At 38.6% G+C, this 27,329-nt stretch overlaps 2 protein-coding genes across 7 annotated transcripts; both read right to left on the reverse strand.

Moving 5' to 3' along the window:
* Positions 1 to 374: 374 nt before the first annotated feature.
* LOC110608087 (G-type lectin S-receptor-like serine/threonine-protein kinase RKS1) lies at positions 375 to 6,069 on the reverse strand. 3 transcript variants are annotated; one of them, XM_021747297.2, is made up of 9 exons: positions 4,599 to 6,069; positions 4,367 to 4,501; positions 4,081 to 4,268; positions 3,749 to 3,959; positions 3,375 to 3,612; positions 3,130 to 3,280; positions 2,727 to 3,017; positions 2,355 to 2,595; positions 375 to 474 (listed from the first exon to the last, which is right to left on the reverse strand). In XM_021747297.2, exons 1-8 carry the CDS (start codon positions 5,872 to 5,874, stop codon positions 2,521 to 2,523), a joined length of 2,565 nt encoding a protein of 854 aa, XP_021602989.2. In that variant the 5' UTR covers positions 5,875 to 6,069; the 3' UTR covers positions 375 to 474; positions 2,355 to 2,520. The 3 variants fall into 3 exon arrangements, with proteins under 3 accessions (XP_021602989.2, XP_021602987.2, XP_043813421.1); XM_021747295.2 differs by lacking the exon at positions 375 to 474 and adding an exon at positions 1,596 to 1,734 and having other exon boundaries at positions 2,348 to 2,595; XM_043957486.1 differs by lacking the exon at positions 375 to 474 and adding an exon at positions 1,621 to 1,734.
* A 2,061-nt stretch (positions 6,070 to 8,130) lies between these two features.
* On the reverse strand, positions 8,131 to 13,574 carry LOC110617188 (nephrocystin-3). Of its 4 annotated transcripts, none has more exons than XM_043957491.1 (9): positions 13,408 to 13,573; positions 12,272 to 12,469; positions 11,804 to 12,080; positions 11,001 to 11,151; positions 10,128 to 10,350; positions 9,952 to 10,043; positions 9,637 to 9,772; positions 8,534 to 8,865; positions 8,131 to 8,423 (listed from the first exon to the last, which is right to left on the reverse strand). In XM_043957491.1, the coding sequence occupies exons 1-9, from the start codon at positions 13,449 to 13,451 to the stop codon at positions 8,176 to 8,178; spliced, it is 1,701 nt and encodes a 566-aa protein (XP_043813426.1). In that variant the 5' UTR covers positions 13,452 to 13,573; the 3' UTR covers positions 8,131 to 8,175. The 4 variants fall into 4 exon arrangements, with proteins under 4 accessions (XP_043813426.1, XP_043813427.1, XP_043813428.1 ...); XM_043957492.1 differs by having other exon boundaries at positions 11,804 to 12,077; positions 13,408 to 13,572; XM_043957493.1 differs by lacking the exon at positions 13,408 to 13,573 and having other exon boundaries at positions 11,804 to 12,091; positions 12,272 to 12,462.
* Positions 13,575 to 27,329: the final 13,755 nt, after the last annotated feature.

The following is a 27,329-nucleotide window of genomic DNA, read 5'->3' on the forward strand; positions in this document are numbered from 1 at the left end:
AATGATTTTGTTTTTTTTTTGAAATAACAGAGCAATGCTCTGCTTGCCCCTGCTTCTGCTGCTTTTCTTTCTTTTTTGTTTTTTTCTCTACTTCACGCAAATGAAGGCTCTGGAAGAAACCAGAGCCTTTAATGTTTTAATTTTTTATTTATTTATTTCTTTATTTATTTTACGGGCTATTTTTTTTTTTTTTGTGGCCTGGGCCAGGGCCTGATACAAGTACTATACAAAATTGAAAAGACAGCAGAAAATTGATATGGTTAAATTCTAATGCAGCACCAACAAAGACAAATAACAACAAATTTACACAAGATTGGACTTACCATGTTTGCTTTCTAGAACACCAATTGCTCTTTTATATACAACCATGGAGCTCTGAAACTTCCCCAAAGCTGAATACATGCTTCCCATATGTATTAGGACTGAATCTAGAAGGGGCTCATCATCTTTTAGACTTTCAACAACCTTGTTCATCTAGTCATCCACAAAAATGAAGCATCAGAAAGAAAGATATCAGTTAAGAATATGTTTGTCTTTGTCAACATGTTCATAATCTCCCACATTATTACAGTGCGTACAAATGCACTAAAAAACTGTTCAGGTAAGAGAAAAAGAACAAAAAAACTCTCACGTATTGGCATAACATTGACAGACACTTGCTTGAACCATAGCCCACGATCATGAATAAGTACAACTTTTATCTTTCATATGAATTTTCCAATGTCCTGCTCATAAGAAGTTCTCTGTGTGTGCCAACAGGTGTGTGCAGCATATCTTTGTTGGTCAGTAAAAATCAGTAGCAATCCATGCACAAATTTGCACCACCCACCCCCATCCACCGCCAAAGGAAAATACAAATGGCTTAACCATTACCCACATCAAAAATGAAATTTATTTATAACTTTTTACTTCTTTGAGATCCTACTTAAACTGAATCTGGACCCATAAATGCATGGTTTAACAATTACCCTAATCAACAAACTTTGCATGGATTCATATAAATGTATAAAAGCACGATTATGAACACATGAATAAGATTGAAATCACAAAAACATGGAAAAAGAAACTCACCAAATTCAGTATAGGTCCAACAGACTCTAGATCACCAATAGCCATGTACCCCAAAGCTATGACATCAAGTGTAGCAGCTTCTTCGATGCCTCTACTACCTGCATTAATCTGCTCTTTCACAACTCCATAATTTGCTTGGAGTAGGTCCACTGCATCATCTTTGTTTCCCATCAAAATCATTGCCTTAACTTCATCATACAACTCTTGCAATTGTCTCTCCAAATCATTCATGCCATCTGAAGCATTACTTGGGCTTTGAAGCAATGTCTTAGACCTGCTAATATAAAACTAAACACGATCAAAGCCATCAACTTTTTAAACATATTAAGTTGCTAAAGCATTTATCTTGATATACATTCAAATCTTAAAAGTGATCTCAGAATATGAGACATCCAATCTTTCACAAAGTCAAGAAAGATAAATATATAAATATCTAAAAGTTTCTCTTGTAGAGCAACTTCCTACCTTAGGAGATCACTTGGACTCGAGGCAGCTGATGAATTTCCTTCGCATGCCACATCCACATTTAATGAGGCAACTGAAGTAAATGTTCTCAATGTGCAGTAACGACTAATGGCTTGAGCTGGCACCATATATAGTTTGAAATTACATTTCATGCCTGTCTGATGACTTGAATGCAAGTGAACAAAAGCTTGATTAATCCTGAAATGTTGAGAAAGAAAAGGATTTACAACCTTGCAAACCTATCATAAAACTAGAGCATGTTCAATTACCCACTAATTAATTTACAAGCAAAGGTAGACGTAAAAAGATAAGTATAAGCTAAACAATGTTGCACTCCAAGTCAATAGAAACCCATTAGGAGCTAGTCTTATCAGGCAAAACCTGTCCAGGAAAGAAAGAAGGAAGTTAATTTCCTTATCTTAGGGCTACCCTACACCCGTTTTCTCTTAAGATAATGATCTATCAACAAAAGGATTTTCTTTGCATAGAAAGAACAGAACGAAACCTCAGAAGTGCCCCTAAGAGAATAAGAAACCCATATCTGATCAATGGTTCCTCAGTAGTTCTATCAATTAACCAATATGTAAATCTCAATCTCCATAGCAACCACAATCAAAGAGTTCCAGTATGGTCTACAAATGTCTGACAGATACATATGTACCCGAGATCTTGATTAATTCAGGAAGCCTGGTTTTGGTTCAAGTTGGCAAAGCTTCAACTATCCCAGAAATACTTGATCTTAACTAGACATTTGACAAAACTGATACTGGATATATCTAAGAAACTCTTCAAAGTCCCATGCATGCCTCACCAGTAACCTTTTGACTTGTGCTGATCCTGTTGAATTTAGCTGAATCGAGTAATCTCTAGTTCATGGATAATCTGCTGATATTCTGGTATCAGAAACCACTGAAAACCCATCTTCCGTTTCAGCCCAATTTCAATTCCTTGGAGCAGAGTGTCTGTCCAGCAATAGAAGCTTTGTCATGTAGTTCTTTCACTTCTATCTTGGATTAAAACCAAGTTTCCTGAATCCAAAATCTGAGGTTTTGCATATACCTGTCACATCCATCAATAAATTTGTAGATCATACAGGAAATTTCTAATGTTGGTTACTACTACATATTATACATCACTATACTAAAAATTTATGTAATTGATGATATATTGATTATTCAACGACATACAACCTGAGTAATAGTTTCCTCATCCACAGAATAAAATTCCTTTTGTGTTACTAAGGGGCTATAACTATTACTTGGCTTTCTAAAAGTGAAAGGGGGCTGTCTAGGAGAAGGAAGACTAATTTCACTATTCAACATTACAACAACAGCTGACATGCTTGGTCTTTCAAATGCATCTTCTTGCACACACAAGAGTCCAATTTGGATGCATCTCAATACTTCATGAGCAGAACATGACTCCTTTAGTGATGAATCAACCATCTCCAGTGCTCTTTCTTCTTTCCATAAATGCCATATCTGTAACATCAACATATATTCAACAACTTTTAATAGTTTAGAACATAAGGTCTGAAAAGAATATTCAATTTGTAATAGTTTACCGAATATTTAGCTTATTATCTTAACTTACTTTTCCTGCCATGCTTAGGTAAGAATCCTCTTGACAAAAGCTATTGTTCTTTTTCCCTGTAACAATCTCTAATAATATGACCCCAAAACTAAAGACATCAGATTTCGTTGAAAACTTTCCAAATGCCACATATTCTGGTGACATGTACCCACTGCATATGAAAAATACAATTTTAATGTAAGAAAGAATGGTATCCTTAGTAGTGGTTCTATGTGTCTTGCTGCTAAGTGTATAGGTATACTTACAATGTGCCAGCGATTTTGTTCGTTTTTTCTAGACTTTGGTCACCTTTGAAGACTCTAGCTAGGCCAAAATCTGAAATTTTTGGATTCATTTCTTTATCTAATAGAATGTTGCTTGTTTTCAAGTCTCTATGGATAATTCTCAACCTAGAATCTTGGTGGATATATAAGATTCCACGTGCAATCCCGACAATAATGTCAAAGCGTTTTCTCCAATCCAAAATTGATCTTCTTGTTTCATCTAATAAAAAATATTTGCATTTGAATTAGTGCCATTTTATGCAGTCTGTGTCTATGAATCATATTGTTCAAATAGATAGAATTAGATAATTTATGGAACACGATGCTCAATTAAATAGGATATAAATAAGGCTTACCAAAAAGAAATGAGTCCAAACTTTTGTTTGGCATGTATTCATAAACTAGCATCAGTTCCTCTCCCTGAATGCAGCATCCAAGAATTTTCACAAGATTTTGATGTTGAAGTTTTGCAATTAATAAAATTTCGTTTTTAAATTCTTTTATTCCTTGCCCTGAACTTTTAGATAGTCTTTTCACAGCGATCTCCTGGCCATTAGACAGTTGACCCTACAATCATGTTTATATGAGGACTTTTTACTCCATGTAATGAAATTTCAAGTCAGCATTCTTTCTGAACTAATACAAGGCCATTACAGCTTTGAGAAATTTGCACATAAGTTGTGTATACCTTATAAACCAATCCAAAGCCACCTTGCCCAAGTTTGTTAGCTAGAGAGAAATTGTCAGTAGCGGAAAGTATTGTACTGAGATTGAAATACACAATCTCTGGATAACTCACTCCACCTCCATCTTCATTTTCAATGTAGTATGGATCATTGATTGTATTAAACAATTTTGCATTCCATTTGTTCCTCACTTCCTCAGAAAAAATTACTCCCATCATAAAACAATTTAGTAGTGCAAATATATTTAGAAAGGCACAAAATTGCATAAACAAATAAAGTTTTTCTTACCTGTTTTTCTTTTCTTCTTGAACCACAAATATGCAAATAAAATGATTACAAACCAAGCTGAAAAAATAGATACCAACAAAATAGCCAACAAATGCTTCTTCTCCAGAAATCCATTTGATTTTTGTGTTATTTCAGCTGTGATTGTTCCAAGTTATAAGAGGATAAGGAAATAGTGAAAAGCATGATCATCCATATTGATTTTTCAATTAAATATAAAAACTGATTTTCTTACCTAATTCAAGTGCGTCAACACGAACATAAATATCACTTCCTTCAGCTATATCAATTACAGTGTCCTTTAGTTCACCATACCAAGCCAAGCAACCAGTTTCTTTCCCAGAAATAGATGTGGATGAATATGCAGAACATGTACAATTCCTCTTGCATTGTAGTTCACAATCAACAGAACTCATATTCAAGCCCAACCAAACTGCTTCTGAAGTATCAGGAACCTTAACAGCTGTTACTTTCACAAATCCTTCTCCCTGGTTGCACAGAGAAGATGATTCTTTCCGCTTCCGAACACACCCACCTGACCCATCCTTCAAAAAATTCCAGTCCCTTGGAGATTGAGGCTCGTACCCGGGTAAACAATCACATTCAAAATTAGGATAAAGATACAAAGGATTACACATGCCATAGGAACCACAATGATTATATGACTCACACAGATACTTCGGTGCTGACCGTAATTCCTTCCACTTGCCTTCACTTTCATGCCAGATTAGGTGCGAAAGCAATCCTGAATATTCCAACCTTGTTCTTACTATAAGAGAAGCATCAACAGGAAAAAAGGTAAAAAATGTTTCTTTTTTGTTGTGGACAAAACTAATGTTGTTTAATACATAATTTTTCCCTGGCCATGGGACACATCTCCAATATCGCTTTGTACCCTTGTACAAAATGCCTTGAGGTGATCCTTTTAGATTGAGCTCAAGCACGTAGTCTCCAGTTCCAGGGTCATCTGCTGATCTCCATGATGTTAAGAATTGGTGAATACCTGTCTCTCTATTCAACCCAAGTTTCATTCCTGGTAATTGAGTATCTGTCGGATAATCAAAGCTTTCCCATAGAACTCTTCCACTTCTTTCTTGGACCAAAATCAAGTTTCCTGAATCCAGGAGCTGAGCTAAACAAGTGTCTGTCTTTGTTACTTCACGTGAGACATTTGCAGACCATACTGGAACTTTTCTGCTATGATTGCTATAGAGAACGAGATTTCCATATTGATTAACTGAAAGAACTCCCGAAGATCCATTGATAGGATGATTTCTGTTTGCTACCCACACTACAGTTTGCTCTCGTACTTTGTAATACCAGATTCCAAGATACCTATACTTGGGATTGCCAGGGCTGAAAAATCCAAGCACAAAATTGTTTTCTTTGGAGATAAGAAAGCCACCATCTTCAATGGTTTGATTTATGGCTATGGTGTCCATAGAAGCAGAAACTGCAAAATGGATGATCATTAGAATGAAGAAAAGAGGAAAACATTTTTCAGCTTCCATGATTGAATTTCAATGATCTTTGCTAATATGGCTGAGCTTTTGAAACTGTTTTGAGGTTTCTGTCTTGATATCTTGGGAAGAAATTATTAATTTATTGTGGTTGTCTTGATATCTTGGCAGTCGTCTTTGGTTACCCGTCGAGCTGTGGATTCGTGTGTTTCGGGCAATTCTTACCGACACCGATAGTCAAAACCAGCTCAAAATACAAAAGCTCCATTAATTTAAAAAATTTACAGTGAAATTTTTTTCATCTGGTCCAACCTCGTGCGTTAATTAAGAAAGTTTCGTCGATTGATTTTAAATAATTCTAAATAATTAATCATTTATTTTATTAATATTTTTTCTATAATTTAATATTTTGTAGTAATTTATTTTTGACTCAACCGATAATTTTTCCAATGAAAAATAAGTTTGAATTTTATTTTTTTTCTTTTAATTTTTTCTCTTCAAATGTATTAGAAAAAGAATAAATTTGTCTTTACAATATATGATAAGGAATATAAACACATTTATTTAATAGCAAATATAAGAAAATTTTATAGCTTGGCTAATTAGTTTAATTATTTTGAGTTAAGATAATTTGGTAAAAATGTTTCTCAAATGCCTGTTTAAACTCATGTATAAGATAATTTGGTAAAAATACTCCTCCTTTCTTATCTCTCGAGCATGAATCATTAAAGTCTCTCGAACAAAACCACGGAAGAGAATTTCTACGAGTTAAAGTTCGAATAAGGTTCCAAGACTAACATCGTCATTGCGATTCTGGAAACCCATAATAACTAGTAAACCTCCATTGAACATTACTTTCCGAAACAATCGAATCAATAAAATTTGAAGAAAAACCAACCATAGAAACAGACCCATGACTCTTCCACATTAACGAAAGACCTCCTCCCAATCCTTGTCTATTAACTGAGAAGCAACCATCAAAATGTAAAAAACTACGAAAAAATTTCATACAAAAACTAAAAATTTTTATTTCTATCAAAAATAAAATGTTCAGCTTGTAACTAGTAACTAAATCCTTCAATGCAATAACTGTCCGAGAATTGTTGCCATAAATCAGCACAAAAAATCTGCATATTCTGAAAATTGATTGAATTGTATATGAGAAATATCCCCACCATATAGAAATTATAAGTGACGTTCGGAATATCTTTGGAACTCTTAATAGAGACAACATTTTCTTTTTCATTGATAGTCAATTGACGCAGATCATCTTTTAAGGAAAAGAGAAAAGAAAAAGTTAGATTTAAAAAAGAAGAAAAAGCGAGAGTATCGAGTCACAAAGAGATCACATAAGAAAACTTGCGTCATATAATAAAATATCTTATTATTAATTGTATTAATGTTATTGAGAATTTTAAATGTTGAATTTAATTTTTCACACGTAAATGTCTTAATGAGGAATTTTCTTAGTCATTGAAAATGTGCATCACCAAATTCCCATGAAAAAAAGTGAATATTTCAAATACAATTCTTATTTACAGTGATTTAGCAATTAATTAATTATATTTATTGTTAGATTTGAATTTTCTTTGCATGGAAAATAAAATAGAGGAAAGACAAAGTGAGAGAACGAACCAGTGAAAGCGAGGAGGAAATGGAAAAAGTAGGGGAAAGATTTTTTTTTTTTTCCTCAATATATGGCTTACCATTTGGTGATGAGGAATCAATTTTCTTTAACTTCGAAGAAAAATATTATTTAAAAAAAGCATTTCATAGGCGTATCAGCTGTCATTAAAAGCTTAATGAGTGTTTGAATATCTATCCGTCATCAATCAATCATCAGTTCAGTAAAAGCCTATAGGGTTTGAAATCACACACCTTAGTAAAATGATATAATTATATTTTTTAGGAAAAAAATTAAATCAATAATTAAATTAAACTAAAGTAAAAAAATTAAAATACTACAATCGATTTGATTCAATTCATTACTTCCTAATTTTATAAATCAAATTAAATTAATCGATAATAAATTGTCATGGTATAAACTAAACCCCCCAGTTTGAAATTAAAAATTTCACAAAAATTTAATTTAATTAATTTTTATTTTACTAATTCTATTACTTGGAATAATTAATTTCAAATATTTTTTAACTTAAAAAACTTTCACTCTAAAATAAATTAAAATTTCAAATGATTTTGCAAGAGCATTTTTTTTTGAAATTTTGTTTACAAAATAAATTATACCAAAACAGAACCCTGTGTCTGGAACTTGACTAGCTGTTTTTGGAGAAATAGAAGAGCATCAACTGATGAACGTGACATCCAATTTCTGCAGGCTGATGAATTATGATATTAATATTGAACCCTTTGTTTATATTTCATCCTCAGCACAGACAATCTTTTCTGTATGGAAAATTTCTCATCCTTTCTTCCTAATTTATCCAAGTAGTATACAATCTTCTTTAGGGTTTGCATAACCTCTTCGCTCCACGGATTCTCTTTCTCTTGAATTTTCAAAACCCGCTCGAGTAACTCCAACAATTCAGCATCTCCCCTCCTTAACCTGGTCTGAATCGATATCAAACAGTCCAGAGCCTCCCCTGCGCCATATGAACATCATATATAAATATATCAAATTACATGCAAATGCAGATGCAGAGGCTCATTGTGATTATATCACCACAAATGTAAATAATAAGAAGCAGCCTACCAACTGGAAGAGAGTCTTTTCCGAATGCCTTTTCACGGATGCGCAAAACCTTCAAGGCAAGTTGCTCTGCTTCTTCATCTCGATTCAAATGGTATAAAGTCACTGCAAGATGCAACATTGGGAAGGTGATCGATTGATCCTCGGGGCTTACAGTTTTTGCCATGAGCTCCAGACTTATCCTCAACAACCGCTCAGCCTCAACAAAATTCTTCGATTGTGAATAAGAGGTAGCAAGATTTATAAGGTGGCTAACAGAGCTGGGATGATCTTTTCCTTTGGATCTTTCAGAGATCAACAAGCATTCCTCTAGCAATTCCCGGCCTTCTTTTCCTCTAAAACACAAAAGAGGGAGGGGGAATAAAGTTATCACCTTTTCAGAACACTTGTGTTATGTACTCTTTTCTAGTATTTGATTTATTTTAGGATTAGATTATTTTATTTTATCTCTTAGTTTTCTTATTCCTTAGGACTCCTATCTTAACAGAATTATTTTAACCAGTAACACTATTAACTATTTATTTCATCTAAATAGTTCAAAAGGTCAACCCTCCCTTTATTGAGCTCACAACAACAACTTGAACACTAATTTTACTCTAAGTAGACCATAACAACTTGCCTGTTATAACATAGTATATATTCAAGCTATCATAAGAAATATACTAGTTTCCGAGGTAGTCACATCTCCCCATAGTTTTCACAGAAATAAATAACTCTAAATGACATCCCAATTCCCACCCCAAAAGATGTCACAAAAAATATTAATGACAAGGAAAAACATTACTTGGAAGGCTTTGGCATAGAAACCATATCCCTTCAAAATGTTCTAAAATCCAAAGGACAAGATTCAAAAAATGAATTATGAAATTCAAAATTTGGTGGAAAATGTCCCGTGATTTTCTCAACGCATACTGAGTTTTTATTCCTATCATATTTTTTAGCTTCGAAAACAAATCAGCTTTGAGAGGCCAAGTGAAAATGTCTGCAACTTGATTTTCAGCAGTTTAATTTCAAAAGCATCGACAAAGTGAGAAAAAGGAGAGGGAAAGAGAGAGAGAAGATCCAGCAGAACAAGCAATCAAAATGAAAAAGCGATCTGCCTTCACCTTCCTACAACATGAAGTAATTCTGCCAAATCAATCCTCATCTTCTCCATGATACTGTCATCCAGAGCTATATAATTTGTGTCCTTGATGAGCTGAAGACCCTTTCTATACAAGTCAATAGCTTCTTCAACGTTCCCTATGTAAAATTAGACATATGAACCATCGTCAAGTGTTTGCGTGTATATACATCTAGAAAACTAGAGTTTATCAGCTAATATTGCCCAAGAACTTAATAGCCTTAGATCAGAGAATCCACTGTCACAAGTGAGTCTTTCAAGAAGCTCAATGTAAAGGATGTCTGAATGCCTAGCTTACCAGTTGAGCACTTTGCATGGGCTAGAGAACACAAGGCCATGCCAACTCTTCCGTCATTTTCTCCATATAACTTCCTATATATGCTCAAAATTCTAGACAAACAAAAGAACAATGAAGTAAATAACCATACCTAAGCACTAACTATTCAGCAAAAGCAAAACAGAGAGTAAATTAACCTATTAAAATGAATTTCAGAATCTGTAGTTCTTCCTTCCTTCATCAAAAGATTGCCAAGACCAAATAAAGGGACAACCAAGTCTTCGCTCTCAACGCCTTTGCTTGATTCTAAAATAGCTATTGAACGATGGTAGACCTCTATGGCTTTTTTTACTCTTCCAATAGAACCAAGAATTTTTGCCATCCCCAACAATGGTGAGACAAGAAATATACTACTTTTCCCTGGAAAACCAATGTAAAGGTGCGTGTTGAGCTTTAGAATCTTTAATTGCTAAATAATTGAAGAAAATTTCCAAAGATCAATTATAGTACTGTGGTCAAATGTAAAATCTATTTGAAAAAATCATGCAGTTGTTGCTTTAGTCTCAATTTTCATTTACATGAATACATTATTCTGCTAGTCAATGTGAAACTTCTGCATAACCACAGAAAAACTTTATACAGTCTAGCAACAAAATTAGGGTTCCAACTTCCAAGATGCATTCTCTAAACAAACTGGATGAACGCAAGAACATGGATCAGTTGCAGACAGACATTCAAACTTTTAATTCCAGAAACACCCCGTGTAAAAGGAAATAATTTGCTATTGACCAAAAAGCAAAGTGGTTTTACAAGAAAATTTTTAATTGCTTTTCTCCAGTAGGGGAAAAAATATGCCTTCCAGCTTCAACACTTTAACACTGTAGCTCACCGGAGACAAAATTGTTAAAAATACGATGTTATACTATTAATAACAAGGTAGCCTGTCGCAATAACTTGATATAACAGGTACTATACAAAGTTGAAAAGACAGCAGAAAACTGACATGGTTAAATTCTAATGCTGCACCAACAAAGACAAATAACAACAAATTTACACAAGATTGGACTTACCATGTTTGCTTTCTAGAACACCAATTGCTCTTTTATATGCAACCATGGAGCTCTCAAACTTCCCCAAAGCTGAATACATGCTTCCCATATGTATTAGGACTGAATCTAGAAGGGGCTCATCATCTTTTAGACTTTCAACAACCTTGTTCATCTAGTCATCCACAAAAATGAAGCATCAGAAAGAAAGATATTAGTTAAGAATATGTTTGTCTTTGTCAACATGTTCATAATCTCCCACATTATTACAGTGCATACAAATGCACTCAAAAACTGTTCAGGTAAGAGAAAAAGAACATAAAAACTATCACGCATATTTTATCTTAATTTTGGGCCTTATAAAATGAATCACTAAGTTCACGTCTCACGTATTGGCATAACATTGACAGACACTTGCTTGAACCATAGCCCACGATCATGAATAAGTACACCTTTTATCTTTCATATGGATTTTCCAATGTCCTGCTCATAAGTAGTTCTCTGTGTGCCAACAGGTGTGTGCAGCGTATCTTTGTTGGTCAGTAAAAATCAGTAGCAATACATGTACAAATTTGCGCCACCCACCCCCATCCACCGCCAAAGGAAAATACAAATGGCTTAACCATTACCCACATCAAAAATGAAATTTATTTATAACTTTTTACTTCTTTGAGATCCTACTTAAACTGAATCTGGACCCATAAATGCATGGTTTAACAATTACCCTAATCAACAAACTTTGCATGGAGTCATATAAATGTATAAAAGTACGATTATGAACACATGAATAAGATTGAAATCACAAAAACATGGAAAAAGAAACTCACCAAATTCAGTATAGGTCCAACAGACTCTAGATCACCAATAGCCATGTACCCCAAAGCTATGACATCAAGTGTAGCAGCTTCTTCAATGCCTCTACTACCTGCATTAATCTGCTTTTTCACAACTCCATAATTTGCTTGGAGTAGGTCCACTGCATCATCTTTGTTTCCCATCAAAATCATTGCCTTAACTTCATCATACAACTCTTGCAATTGTCTCTCCAAATCATTCATGCCATCTGAAGCATTACTTGGGCTTTGAAGCAATGTCTTAGACCTACTAATATAAAACTAAACACACGATCAAAGCCATCAACTTTTTAAACATATTAAGTTGCTAAAGGATTTATCTTGATATACGTTCAAATCTTAAAAGTGATCTCAGAATATGAGACATCCAATCTTTCACAAAGTCAAGAAAAGATAAATATATAAATATCTAAAAGTTTCTCTTGTAGAGCAACTTCCTACCTTCGGAGATCGCTTGGACTCGAGGCAGCTGATGAATTTCCTTCGCATGCTACATCCACATTTAATGAGGCAACTGAAGTAGATGTTCTCAATGTGCAGTAATGTCTAATGGCTTGAGCTGGTACCATATATAGTTTGAAATTACATCTCATGCCTGTCTGATGACTTGAATGCAAGTGAACAAAAGCTTGATTAATCCTGAAATGTTGAGAAAGAAAAGGATTTACAACCTTGCAAACCTATCATAAAACTAGAGCATGTTCAATTACCCACTAATTAATTTACAAGCGAAGGTAGACGTAAAAAGAGAAGTATAAGCTAAACAATGTTGCACTCCAAGTCAATAGAAACCCATTAGGAGCTAGTCTTATCAGGCAAAACCTGTCCAGGAAAGAAAGAAGTACGTTAATTTCCTTATCTTAGGGCTACCCTACACCCGTTTTCTCTTAAGATAATGATCTATCAACAAAAGGATTTTCTTTACATAGAAAGAACATAAAGAAACCTCCGAAGTGCCCCTAAGAGAATCAGAAACCCATCATGAATTATATTTGTCCCAGTATCTTTATCTACAAAAATTACATAAAATGAGGGTAACTTTCAGTAGTAGCAACATTATCTAAATGGGTCATCTTGGATTCACTATAAAAAGTGGATGCTCCTACTCACGGTTTGATCCCTTCACTTTGATCATATTTGTCTCTTTTAATAGAGATGGGTTGCCATTAGAGCAAAGTTGTGGGAAGGTCATATTCCATTTTCTATAGCCTTTTTTCCTTCCAACTTTCAATCTTAAGCACCCATTAAAATTTTCTGAATACCGAGAAATAATAAACCCTAAACCCTTTATTGCTCTTTGAACAATTATGGTACATATTTCAGTGGAAATCCAAGCGGAAAACAGTAAGAAGTGGCACTTGTGAAATCACCAACTCGAGTAAAAGCTTCTCATCTTAAAATCCTACCTCTATCATTAACCATTAAATTTATGTATGGCCTTTTGGAATGATGGGTTTTAATTACGCTATTAAGATGAACCAGATAGCCAAATCCAATAAAACATTTCTTAAAGAAAAAGAGCAAGAGGAAGAAGAGAAGAATAGCATAAAAAAAATAAATAGAGAAAGAGACGGTACCGGTGGCTGCTTAAAGAGGGAGAAGATAAGAGAGAGGCTGCCATTTCCAGGAATTGCAAAGCAGACAGACAGCGGCCAAGCTTAAGTGGAGTCGCTTGTACACGACCTGTGGAGTGGTAACCGAAACATGGCAATTCTTTAATGGTATCCTTATGCTATTTTCTTTTTCTTTGTTTTTGGACTGGGAAGCAAGATTAATTTATTTTTTTGTTGATAAAAAGAAATCAATTTAAAAATGAAATAATGAAAAAAACCTAGCCTCTTGAAATTTTTATAATTACACTGTTTTTTGCTTTTTTTACTAATTAAATTCAATAAAATAGATAAATAAAATTGAAAAACTAAAATTACATTAAAATATTATAATAATTAAATATTATCAATATAAATATTAACAAATAAAATATTGATATTAATAAATAATTACTATTAATAAATAAAATAAAATAAAATTTATACTAAATAACAATTCCAAAATAAACCATAAGTTGTGACCATGAAATAGGCACACGTCTAATGTATAAGAAACGTGAGTCAGGCTAAGTAAGGAAGACTCAAATACCATAATATCAAACCTTCATCAAAACTCACCTTTTCTCGATGAGGCGAGTCTTAGTACAAAGTTACCATTAGCAGGGATAATTAAATATATCTTCCTTATACCTGTAATTACGGGATTACTAATCCATGAATCGGCAATTAAGCAGCAAATTACATCACCATTAAATTACCAGAAAATATCATATTTATCTCCACCTTCTTACTTTATAAAAAGAGAAGAATTACATAAATAAATGTACGCTATTCTCTCACATAATTACTCTTGAATTTCTCTTTCACCATTTTCTCTAGTTTACTGACTTGAGTATCGGAGTGACTACTATGTGCACCTACCACCACCTCACATTCTCTTCCTTGCAAGTTCTATACAATCATAGCACAGCTCCATTTCGACCACGTCATCAATCTAATCTTTGCAACATCATTTGATTTTGTTGCTAGAAAATCCTTTGAATTCTCACTATTCCTTTGAATTACAACAAGTCTCCTGCTCATTTTCTCATAAAGAAACTTCTCTCTCCATTCCAATCTCCTTTCATTTGGATTAGAGTTGATCTCTTGTTCCTTTTATCTCTAGAAAAGGAATCTTTCCTCTCTATCTCTTACAATGGTCGGAACCTTACATGTCATTATGGGAGGAACTGATAAGGATAAAGGAAAAAATAAGCGTGTAGTAGAGGATGTCCTATCCGTCCATCAAGAACTATAGACCAAGCAAGAGGTAAAGTTTGGTCCTACTGACAAAGCAATCTGATTCTTTCAAATGACCAGCTGGTCGTTAAGATCCTCATGAACCAATATGAGGTCAGGCGAGTATTGGTGGATATAGCTAGTTTCGTTAACCTTCTCATCTTAAATATTTTTAATAAGCTAAGATTAGATAAAAATAGCCTTGTCAGAGTTTTTCATCTTTTAGTAGGATTAGGAGATAAGACCGTAGTAGTGCTGGATACCATTAACCTTCTCCTGGTATTGGGTGACAAAAAGTATAGGCAAGAGTCGTATGCAGAGTTTGCAGTGGTAGATATCTCATTTGCATAAAATATAATACTCAGTCGTCCAGTCCTAAACTGCCACGAGATCGTTATTAATATGGATGCTATGTGTCTTAAGTTTTCAGCTCCAGGGGGAATAGCAGTAGTCTGAGGCAATCTGAGGTTGGCTAAAGAAGATTATGAATGTAATACCCGGCTGGAGACCGGCATCGGAATTCTACTTTCCGGTGGAGTTTGGGATATCGGAAGTCTCTAGAAGGGTAGGAGTTATGTTTTCCTACAGTGTTATGATGTATTTTAAGGTTTTGCGTTGCATTGATTTGAGTTGGTTTGAGGTTGGCAGAGAAAAGGCTATGGAGACTTTTGCCAAGTTCGGCCGCCGAAGGTAAGTTCGGCTGCCGAAAGTGCCCAATGTTCGGCTTCTGCAGTTCAGGTTCGGCCCCCGAATGTTGCATGGTTTTGCATGCGATTCGGCAGCCGAAGCTGAGTTGCTCAGCCAGCTATTGTGCAATCCTTAGTCAGCATTTTGGACAGGTGTTGGCGCCAAACTCTGTCCAGAAGATTGGCCACGTCTCCCATGCTTTATTTGCAAGCCCAGCTCATGCAAAGTGTGTGTTGGGTTTCAAAAGTTTTTGAAGGTTTTGAAGCAAAAAGCTTAGGGTTGAGCGTTTATGAGGTTGAAGAGAGTTGATCCATTTTCTTTGTTCAGATCGTTCATCTTCTTGTATACAGGAGGTAAGTGAAGATCTTGAACATGTTTTACTGGTTTACAGAAGTTTTATGAAGGTTTGGGTAGAGATGCATGCTTAGGTGACAAAGGGTGTTTTTTTTTATGGTTTAGCTTGTAAGCATGATTATGTGTTATGTGTGATGTGTTTTGTTGGGGTTTTTAGGTAGTTTTGGACCCCTTTGTACATATACATGAGTATATGTGTGTTAAGGAGTTGAAGTGTGCATGTTTTGAGAGATTGAAGGGATGGAGGAGCTTGTTTGCCATTGGGGCTGAGTTCTGGATGAACTCAGGTTCGGCAGCCGAAGGTTCATTCGGCAGCCGAAGGTTCATTCGGCCGCCGAACCTCTTGCGTGGTGGCTTAGGCTGCCACAGCTTGCCCCCGCGAGTGTTGAATGTTCGGCTCTGTTTGGGGGATTCGGCCGCCGAAGGTGCCGCCGAAGAGTAGAGACTTTCGTCTCTGGAGTGCCTTTTGGCCCCCGAAACGTGCCCCCGAAAGGGTTCGGCCGCCGAAGCTTGAGATTCGGCCGCCGAAGGTGCTTGAGTTTCGTCTCTGGAGAGGACTTTCGGCCGCCGAACCTGCCACCGAAAGTATCCTGTCCAGTTTTCTTTTGCATGCTTTGCATGGATAGTTGAGTGAGTTTAAGGGGATTCTTGGGGAGTTTAAGAGAGTTATGCATAAGCTTGTTTGGTCCCTCATTTGAGTCCATCTGTATAGGTACAGATCAGAGGAACCAGAGAGAGCAGCAGTGAGTACTGCTCCAGAGTTTCAGAGCCTGCAGAGTCAGTCAGTCCAGATAGCCGGAGGTGAGTGGAACTAAACTTAATGCTTTTAATTGACTAATGGAATGTTTTAGCATATCTCATGCATCATGATTATGCCTTAGGTTGATTGCATTAGTGTCCACGAATATGTTGCATTGCATTGTTATTTGTTGATGTGGGTAAATGCTGAATGATCCCATAGTCGCAGACAGGAAGTCCAGGAGCCTTTGACTACGCCCTGGCAGGTATAGCGAAGTCCAGGAGCCTTTGACTACGCCCTGGCAGATATAGCTAAGTCCAGGAGCCTTTGACTACGCCCTGGCAATGGTAAGTACAAAGGTGTTATATACACATATACATATATGACAGGAAGACCAGGTGCTCGATTCTACGCTCTGGCACAGAGCTACTGGGACTATGTGGTGACAGGTTTACTCTTGATGTGGCTTGTCTGTGTTATGACGCATTCCATGAGATCATATTTTACTGAGATGTTTTACTGTTCTACTCACTGGGCTATAGAGCTCATCCCACTCCCTTCACCCCAGTTTTGCAGGTTCCATATACAGTGTACAGGGACAGTTCAGCAGGATACAGAAAGAGTAAAGAGATGTGTAATAGTGTAGAGTGGACATGTAATGTTAAAGAGATGTCATCTCATAGTTATGTTTTCAGTTACAGATGTGCTTGACTTCGTAGTGTGTGATGTAAATCTGTTGTTATGTACATGATCTGTATATGTATATGTTTTCCTGTATGTGAAAACCAGGCTTAACAGGTATGAGTTACCCATCTAGAGCAAGCTCTAGCCAGGGGTACAGAGTACAGAGTACAGAGATAGTGCATGCACAGGTTAAGCCTTGGTACAGAGAAAAGAGTTTTTATTGTCACAGAAAATGTATGATCATGTATTGGATTTACAGGTACACAGAGAGTATAGCAGGCTTGCTACGGGTTCTGGCGGCCTTAAGCCGACCTGAATCCTAGCGCCGGTGACGGTCCATTTTGGGGTCATTACAATGAACGCTCAGTAAAAAGCCTCGTGAAAGCAACCATGCTTATCAACTTGCTGAAAATATTAGAATTTCACGTAAAACCAGAATCGACAAACCTGGTAGAAGAGGTCCTGATAGGAAAGGACCAAAAGGTACGGTTCAACACTGTGCTAACTGGCAAAATAAAGACTCATCTAGTAGAGTTGCTAAAAGGCCGAGTGACAACTTTCACTTGGTCTCCAAAGGATGTAACAGGTATAGACTTGACTCTTATCACCCACAAGCTATCTATCGATAAGAATGTCAAACCAGTCCAATAAAAAAAGAAAAAAGAAACTTCGCACCAGAGAGGTAGCAGGTGATCAAAGAGGAGGTTGATAAGCTTTTGACCGTAGGATTAATAAAGAAAGTACAGTATTCCGCGTGGCTAGCCAATGCAGTCCTGGTGAAGAAAGCTAATGGGAAGTAAAGAATGTGCATAGACTTTATTGACCTAAACAAAGCGTGTCTGATAGAGCATAAATTAGTCCATTTTATATTAATATTATTGATGAATATTTAAATAATTTCTGCTTAATTTAGTGCTTTTAATATTATTTTGCAGAAAATGGTGTAAAAGGACATTTTGGAGAAAATCCCCCTAAAACTGCCTTATTTGGGGCAAAAGAGAGCAAGCCTGCCCAATTGAAACCAAATCAAGCTAAATGAGGAAAAGACTTTGAACTTTAAAGCAACTTGGCATTTGAGCCCATATCCGCACCATGAACCAGTGCTCCTCATCAACTCACGCTCTTGCACATGGACCAGCGCAATGGACCCGCCACTCATGACCATTCCCACTCACACAATGGGCCCTCCCAAGGCAAGCTCCCGCACATCAACGCTCAAATGGCCCGCACGTTCACTTGCAACCAAGGACCCGCAACCTTCACGCACGTGGGCCCGCTTCAAAGCTCTTCACGCGAACCAAGCTCCCGCCAAACCACTTCAATGCTCTTTCATGTGGACAGCCAATTAAAAACCTAAACAACATCTCAAATTCCTTATAAAAGGATATTTAAGTGGCCAGAAGAGGCAAAATTGAAAATCATTCGGCAGTTTCTGCAGGCTCGGCACAAGGAGCTCTCCACCTCTCCGTTTTCGGTTCATCCATTTTTCTCTTTTCCTTTTTATTTTCTGCTTTTAATTCAGCCATGAGTGGCTGAATTATTTTAATCTAGTTGAATATTGGTTGAAACTTTAGTTGATTAATGGGTTGTGAGACTTGATCAAATATTGTTTAATTTTTGGGAGTTCAATATTTATGCAATTTCATACTTAATTTTTATATTATTTTGTTATTGAGATCTACGTTGATTTTTAATTGCAAAATAATTATTTGTTAGTTTGAATAATTTAAGTCCGTAATTGCTTAGATTATTTTTACATAAGAACACTTGGGATAAAAGCCAAGGAAGTTGCATGATCTAGTGTTATCTCCATACGTTTGGGTAGTTAGGATTGGATCTCTCTATTTGTTAATGCAATTGATAGTTGTTTGTTGCCTGAGGCCCAAGGACGTTCCTTGGCAACTTATTGATTAGTAATTAATTAGATGACGTTCCCTAATTAATTTAATAATAAGGAGAGATAATGGTGGTGAGAAGCGTCTTCCATCTCCATAACTAATCTATTGAATCAACCCAAAAGAACAAAGTGTCTGTGATCAATCCCAACAACTAAAGTGGATCCAATACTTCAACTAGAGCTTTCTCATTATTAATTACTTTTTATTTAATTATTTGCTTTCCATTATTATTCTCATTATTAGTTTACTACAATCAATCTCAAACCCCCCTGTTATTTTGTTGACAGTTTTGATCCCAATTTTCAGTTTATCTCATTTGATCCCACTTTCAGACTTTTATCTCATCTTTTATTTATTATTGTTTCAGTTTATTTTCTTGGTCATAAAAGAAAAATAGGTGAGTTCTCGATTCTCTGTGGATTCGATTCTTTCACCACTATCTGCAGTTGTAAATTGTTGATAACCAGAAAGGTTATTTTTGACCTGTTTCGACAACCGCGAGTCAAAAATTGGCGCCGCTGCCGAGGAATTGATTTAACTTATTTATTTTTCTTTAATGACTAGATCTAAATGCAGGGACACATTGCCCTTTGATCCGGAGATTGAACGCACTCTCAGGAGATTAGGAAAGCAAGCCTCTGCGCCTGAAGAGCCTTCTTGCACAGACCACCTTCTGAACACCACTCAACCACACCATCAAGCCCCACCAATGGCTGAACCTAATCCACAAATTGCTGCCCCAAATGGACATGCTGTCCAGAACCAAATCATTCAAGAAAATCCAGCAATTAGGCCCCCAGTACAAAGAGAAAGAACCATGAGAGAATTGGTAACTCCTGTAGGTGATCATGCACCACTTTGCATCACCTATCCGCCTCTGACAGTTCCCTTTGAACTAAAGACAGGTTTGATACATCTTCTTCCTAAATTTAGAGGTAGAGAAAATGAAAATCCACACAAGTACTTGAAAGAATTCACTATTGTTTGTTCATCCATGAGACCTCAAGGTATTTCTGAAGATCAAGTTAAGTTGAGAGCTTTTCCCTTTTCATTAGATGACTATGCTAAGGATTGGTTATTTTATTTGCCACCTGGATCTATAACTTCTTGGGATGATATGGTCCAAACTTTTTTGGACAAATACTTCCCACCATCTAAATCAATTGGCATAATAAGAGAAATCACTAGCATAAGACAGAAACAAACTGAAGACTTATATGATTATTGGGAAAGGTTTGAAAGACTATGTACAGGTTGTCCACAACATGATATGTCAGATAAGGCCCTCATATAGTTCTTCTATGGAGGATTGCTCCCATCAGAAAGAAAATTCATAAATGTAGCTTGTGGAGGATCCATTACAGACAAGACACCAAGGGAGATGAGAGAGTTGATATCTACCCTTGCAGCCTCATTTAGGCAATATGGAGAAGAAAAGCAACTGCAAAGAGCCAATGAGGTAAGTTCATCCACTATTTCTGAACTAACATCTGTGATGAAAGATTTTACCATAGGACTGGTTCAACAGATTCAAGCAACCCAGCCACCCAGGCCATGTGGTATCTGTTCATATGTGGGACATCTAACTGATCAATGTCCTACACTCCAAGAAGACCACCAGTAAGAAAGTGCAATTGGAGGGTACAACAACCAGCCTAGACATGATCCATATTCCAATACATACAATCCAGACTGGAGAGACCACCCCAATTTCAGCTATGGGAGAGCCAACAACCATCAAAACTACCAAAGAAGTCAAGCTCAACCAGCACCTCAAAATGTTCTTGATGAGGTAATGAAGACTATACAAATAATGCAACAACAGATGGGACAAATGGCCACCTCCATAAACAGGTTGGAAGCTCAAGGAAAGTTGCCATCCCAAACTGAGACAAATCCCAAACAAAATGTTAGTGCCATCACTTTGAGAAGTGGAAGAGAGCTTGAAGAGGCCAAGACTGATGAAAGAACACCTCCTGCGCAATCTGAAAGGGAGATCTATGCGCAAGAACCAACTGCAGGAGAGCACATTGCGCAAAGACCCATTCCGGAAGCCACTCCTACGCAATCTGAGACACCTCCCGCGCACAAAGCTGATCCGAAAGTAAGTTTTCACATTCCACCTCCTTTTTCCCAAGAGATTTGAAAGAACACAAAAAGAGAAAGAAGAAAAGGAGATTCTTGATACTTTTAGAAAAGTGCAAATCAATATACCTCTGCTAGATGCTGTTAAGCAGATTCTCAGGTATGCTAAATTTCTGAAAGAACTTTGCACTAATAGAAGAAAGCTTGCAGAAAGAGAAAGAGTAAGTGTAGGCGAGATTGTGACTGTTGTTATTAAAAGAGAATTCCCTACTAAATGCAAAGACAAAGGTATGTTTGCTATCTCGTGCAAGATTGGGAATGTTGGTATTAAGAAAGCCATGTGTGATCTTGGTGCATCCATAAATGTCATGCCTCTCTCCATCTATAAATCTCTGAATGCATGTGCACTGAAAGACACAAGAGTAGTGATACAGTTAGTTGATAGATCTGTGGTATATCTCATAGGTGTTCTAGAAGATGTGTTAGTGCAAGTAGATGAACTAGTCTTTCCTGCTGATTTTTATGTGATTGATACTAAGGAAGATAGTTGCAATACTAGTTCAGATATACTTCTTGGACGTCCTTTCTTGAGTACTGCTAGGACTAAAATTGTAATACCCGGCTAGACTCCGGTATCGGGATTCCTACTGTCCGGTGGAATTCTGGATATCGGAGGCCTCTAGAAGGGTAAGAACCATATTTTTATAAAATGTTTTAACGTATTTTATGTTTTGAGCATGAAAGAAAATGAGTTTTTGCATGAAAATAGCATTGGAGGAAAACTCAGGTTCGGCCGCCGAACCCCAAGTTCGGCCGCCGAACATGCATGCACTTCGGGAGTGCTTTAGGCCCCCGAAGGGCATAAGTGAGGGAAGTCCAGGTTTGGCCGCCGAACCTCAAGTTCGGCCACCGAACATGGCATGCATGCGAAGGCACATTCGGCCCCGAACGTGGCCTGGCCAGCCACTATAAAAGGGTCCCTTAGCCGAAAACGGGCGAGCTTTTTCCCTATTTTCGGCCAAGGTGAGCTCTCCGCCGTCCCTCACCAATCTTTGATGTTTTTCCTCTAGATCTTTCAAGATTTTCATTTGTTTTAACTTTGTTTTGAAGATTTGAGCTTTTGAGCAAAGTTTTGGAGCTTGGAGGTTCAAGAACCCAATCTCTCCCAACTCCGAGTTTAGGTCGTCTCTCTCTCGATCTTCAAGAGGTAAGAGCCGATCTTAAGCTCATTGCATGTTTTAAGTAAGTTTTAAGTAGATCTTGGGTTAGAATGCATGTTTAGGTTATGGTTATGTTTATGGGTATAAATGTATGTTCATGAACAATGTGGATGCTTGATGTGTTGTAGATGGGGTTTATGATGGTTTGAGGCCCCTAGGAACATGTATGCTTGTGTTTGTGTGTTGTAGAATAGGTTTGAGGCATGTTTGGAAGGTTTGGAGGCGAAATGTGCAAAAGGAGCCAAGTTTCTGCCCTTTGGCAGAAACCAGGTTCGGCAGCCGAAGGACTTTCGGCCGCCGAACATGGCTGGGGAGGCAGCCTTTCGGCTGCCGAAGCTTGCCTCCGAAAGGAGACTTTCGTCTCTGTCTGGCAGTTTCGGCCGCCGAAAGTGCCGCCGAACATGCATGAGTTTCGTCTCTGTCTGGGAGTTTCGGCCGCCGAAGGTGCCGCCGAACCTGCCTGACTTTCGGCTCTGGAGGGACTTTCGGCCGCCGAACCTGCCGCCGAAAGTGCCCTGTCCAGGCCTCCTTTGCATGTTTTTCTATGATTGTTTCACGATGTTTTAGGGGGTTTTTGAGGAGTAGTTTATAGTTATGTTCAGGTGTGTTTGGTCCCTCATTTGAGTCCACCTGTGTAGGTTCGGACCCGAGGAACCGAGGACCCCAACAGTGAGTTCAGCTGCTTCGGTGTTGTCAGAGTCAGCCAAAGGTGAGTGGAACTAAACTTAATCTTTTAAATTGAGAAATTAAATGTTTTATCATGTTTCATGCATCATGATTATGCAATAGGATGATTGCATTAGTTTTCACGAATATGCCGCATTGCATCGATTGTTGTTGATGTGGGTGAATATTGGATGACCCAATTAGTCCATGACAGGAAGACCAGGACCCCATTCTACGGCCTAGCACAGAGTAAGGAAAGACCAAGACCCCATTCTACGGCCTGGCACGGTTATGGGACTCGAAGACCAGGAGCCCAGAGGAGGCCCTGGGGCAATGGTAAGTAATGTATGTTATGACAGGAAGACCAGGACCCCATGCTACGGCCTGGCACAGAGTTAGCTTGGACTAATTGGTGACAAGTTCACCCAACCCTTATGTGAATTGTCTGTGTTATGATGCATTTCATAGAGCATAGTGTTAATATGTTTTATAGTTCTGCTCACTGGGCTTTTAGCTCATCCCTCTCCCTTTACCCCCAGGCTTGCATGTACAGGATAGAGCAGGAGTCCGGATAGAGTAATGAAGTTTTGGTTATGTATTAGTTAGTGTGGACATGATAAATGTTTTTGATGTAATGTAAACGTACAGTTTAGATATGTAATGAGATGATGTTTATGGATGTTAGAGGTGTGCTTGACCATAGATTGTTGTTATCCCTTTTATTACATGATCTTAGAGACTTTTATGATGTTTATGTAAACCAACTCAACAATATGTTATGTCACCCATTGGGGGCACTGATGAGATCCCACAGAGGGATCAATATTATGATTATTTTATGTATAATGTATATGCACAGGTTGAGTTTGATTGATGTATATGGAAAGAAAAGTTTTAATTTTTATGTATGTTGTTGATCATGTATGGGATTATACAGGTTTTCAGGTTACATGTCAGGCTTGCTACGGGTCCCGGCGGCCTTAAGCCGATCTGGATCCTAGCGCCGGTAGCGGTCCGATTTTCGGGTCGTTACAGAATGGTATCAGAGCCCTAGGTTCATATGGTCGGACCTAGAAGTGTCGGGCTCATAGTTGTGTTAGAAGGTCAAGCACAATAGGAAAGATCATGTCCACTAGGATAGGATGTGGAGTCCTGTCTTGTATGATGATGTGAAATGCCATGATAATATGCATGTGCATTAATGATATACTATGATATGTGATGAATGTGATGCGGGTTCATGTGTGCCCACATGAACCATATGATGCTAATGTTTGCTTGTGATGTGCACTGTTTTTCAGAAAACAGGATGAGAGGAACTCGTCGATCAGCAAGATTGACTGGAGTACCACCTGAGGATGAGGGCACGAGCGCCCGTCCTCCAGCATTGCCTAGGGCAATGTCTAGTAGGTCTAGCAGAGAAAGAGCAGTAAGAGACCCTAGAAGGTCTTTGGATCTGGGTAGAAGCAGATCAGTCAGAGGAACAGTTCAGGGAGGAGCGTGAGAGGACATGGGGGATGATATGGATGTAGAGCAAAGGAGGGATGGCAGTCTGGGAGTTAGCATGTCAGAAGAAGGAATGGGAGAATCCCAAGGAGGCACTCAGGCCTCGGGATTTGTTCAGCCACCTTACTACCCACCTTTCTCACAAAACCCCGGGTATTCGATGGGAGGCACATCGGATTACCCTAGCTTCACCCCTTATCCCACACAGATGCCATACCCACCATACTACCCACCATATTCACAATACCCAATGTATCCACCCCCACCTTACTATCCAAATCCAGCAAACCCTACCTCAGAAAATGTTGCACCACCTCCACCACCTACAGAACCAGCAGCCCCAGTTACTCAACCTTCTAGACCTAGCTCAACCAGTGGGAGCAAGGTCAAGATGACTGAATACATGAAGCTGGGTGCTCCTCAGTTTGAGTCAGGTGATGACCCGTTTGTGTATCTTGAGAGGGTCAAGACTATTACAGAGGAGTTAGGGGCGGATGACAGTAGAGCCATTCAGATAGCTGGGTTCACATTAAAATGCAAGAAAGCCTGAGAGTGGTTTAAGAGTTATGTGAGCTCGAGAGTGGAGAGCTTGTCTTGGGAAGAGTTTGCAAACGAGTTTGCAGGATGGGCTTTTCCCGATAGTTCAAGGGAGCTGAAAATGATAGAGTTTGAACAGTTGAGGCAGACGGATGAAATGAGTGTAGAGGAGTACACCGACAGATTTTTGGAGCTGTTGCCTTTTGCTGGGCAGAGTCTGGATACAGATTTGAAGAAGTCAAGGAGGTATGTCATGAAACTTCATTCCAGGTATTCCTCCTTGATTCAGTCCGTGGACAGGGAGAGCTTCCATGCCATAGTCGATATGGCCAGGAAGATGGAGGCCAGTGCCATCATTCAGGGGACAGTTAAGCAGACAGTGGCACAACCTTCTGGTTCTAAAACTCCGGGTGGGGGAAAGTTAGATCCCTCTACCCTGAGTGCAGCAGCTTCAGGCAGTAAGAGATGGGGTAAACCCAAGGGTAAGAAGAATAAGTTCTGGAGTAAAGTCAAGTCTAGTCTGGGATTTGGGAGGGGCTCAAGCTCTGGTGCAGATAATGCAGTTTGTGCGAAGTGTGGTAGGCCACACAAGGGAGTATGTCGGTTTGGGACGAACGCCTATTTCAGATGTGGTCAGGAGGGGCATATGGCTCGAGAATGTCCAAGAGCAGTCCCGATGGCTCAGTCCCAGCAGACAGCTTCAGGCAGTGTAGCACAGCCAGCGGCTCCAGCCATGACTCAAGCCAGTGGCAGAGGCAGAGGGAGAGGGGCAGCCTCTTCTTCAGCGGGTTTCAGAGGTGAAGGTCCATCAGCTCCAGCACGGATCTTCACAATGACACAGCAGGAGGCAGATGCATCTAACACCGTGGTGGCAGGTAACTTAATCATTGATTGTTCAGATGTGTATGCCTTGATGGACCCTGGTGCATCTCATTCTTTTATCGCTCCGAGAGCCGTGGGGAGGTTGGGTCTGATGACTTCTGGGTTAGAGTGTCCTCTCTGGGTCAGTGGACCCAAGTGTGATCCATCAGTGGCAGAGTCAGTCTGCCAGTGTAGTCCTGTGTTTGTTGAGGGAAGATGCTTGTCCGTCGACCTAGTGGTTCTAAATTTGACAGATTTTGACGTCATTCTAGGGATGAACTGGTTATCTACCCATAGTGCTACCTTGGACTACAGGGACAAGGTAGTCAGGTTCAGAGGTCAGGATGGGTCTGAGGTTGTCTTCAGAGGAGACAGGAGGGGTACACCTAGAGGTCTAATATCAGCTCTTCAGGCTCGAAGGCTGCTCAGGAGGGGATGTCAGGGGTATTTGGCTCATGTGAGAGAGCTTAGCAGTCAGGTTAGAGAACCCGCCTCAGTGCCAGTGGTTAGAGAGTTTTTAGATGTGTTCCCAGACGAACTGCCAGGTTTACCACCTGCTAGGGAGATAGAGTTTGAGATAGAATTGATGCCTGGAACCCGACCGATCTCTATTCCTCCTTACAGGATGGCGCCAGCAGAATTGAAAGAGTTGAAGGAGCAGTTACAGGAGCTGGTAGACAAGGGCTTTGTCCGACCGAGTACCTCACCCTGGGGTGCTCCAGTTTTGTTTGTGAGAAAGAAGGACGGATCCCTTAGACTTTGTATCGACTACAGACAGTTGAACAAAGTCACTACCAAGAACAAGTACCCATTGCCAAGGATCGACGATCTATTCGACCAGCTAGCAGGAGCGGGTTGTTTCTCCAAAATAGATCTGAGATCTGGGTATCATCAGCTGAGGATCAGAGAAGAAGATGTGCCAAAGACAGCTTTCAGGACCAGATATGGGCATTTTGAGTTCCTTGTAATGCCGTTCGGGTTAACCAACGCCCCTACAGCATTCATGGATCTCATGAACAGAGTGTTTAGCCAGTACCTGGATCACTTTGTTATCGTCTTCATAGATGATATCCTAGTGTATTCCAGGAATGCAGAGGAGCATGCCCATCATCTGAAGTTGTTCCTACAGACATTGAGGGAACATGGCTTGTATGCCAAGTTCTCCAAGTGTGAGTTCTGGCTGAGGAGCATTTCATTCTTGGGGCATGTGGTGTCAGAAAATGGTATAGAGGTAGACCCCAAGAAGGTAGAAGCTGTGGCTAACTGGCCTAGACCCACTTCAGTGACAGAGATTAGAAGTTTCTTGGGTTTGGCAGGTTACTACAGGAGGTTCGTTCAGGACTTCTCGAAAATAGCAGCTCCTCTGACCAGACTGACCAGGAAGAATCAGAAGTTCATGTGGACTGACCAGTGCGAAGAGAGTTTTGAAGAGCT

Source organism: Manihot esculenta, chromosome 6 (genome assembly GCF_001659605.2).
Source record: "Manihot esculenta cultivar AM560-2 chromosome 6, M.esculenta_v8, whole genome shotgun sequence".
NCBI classification, from domain to species: Eukaryota; Viridiplantae; Streptophyta; class Magnoliopsida; order Malpighiales; family Euphorbiaceae; genus Manihot; species Manihot esculenta.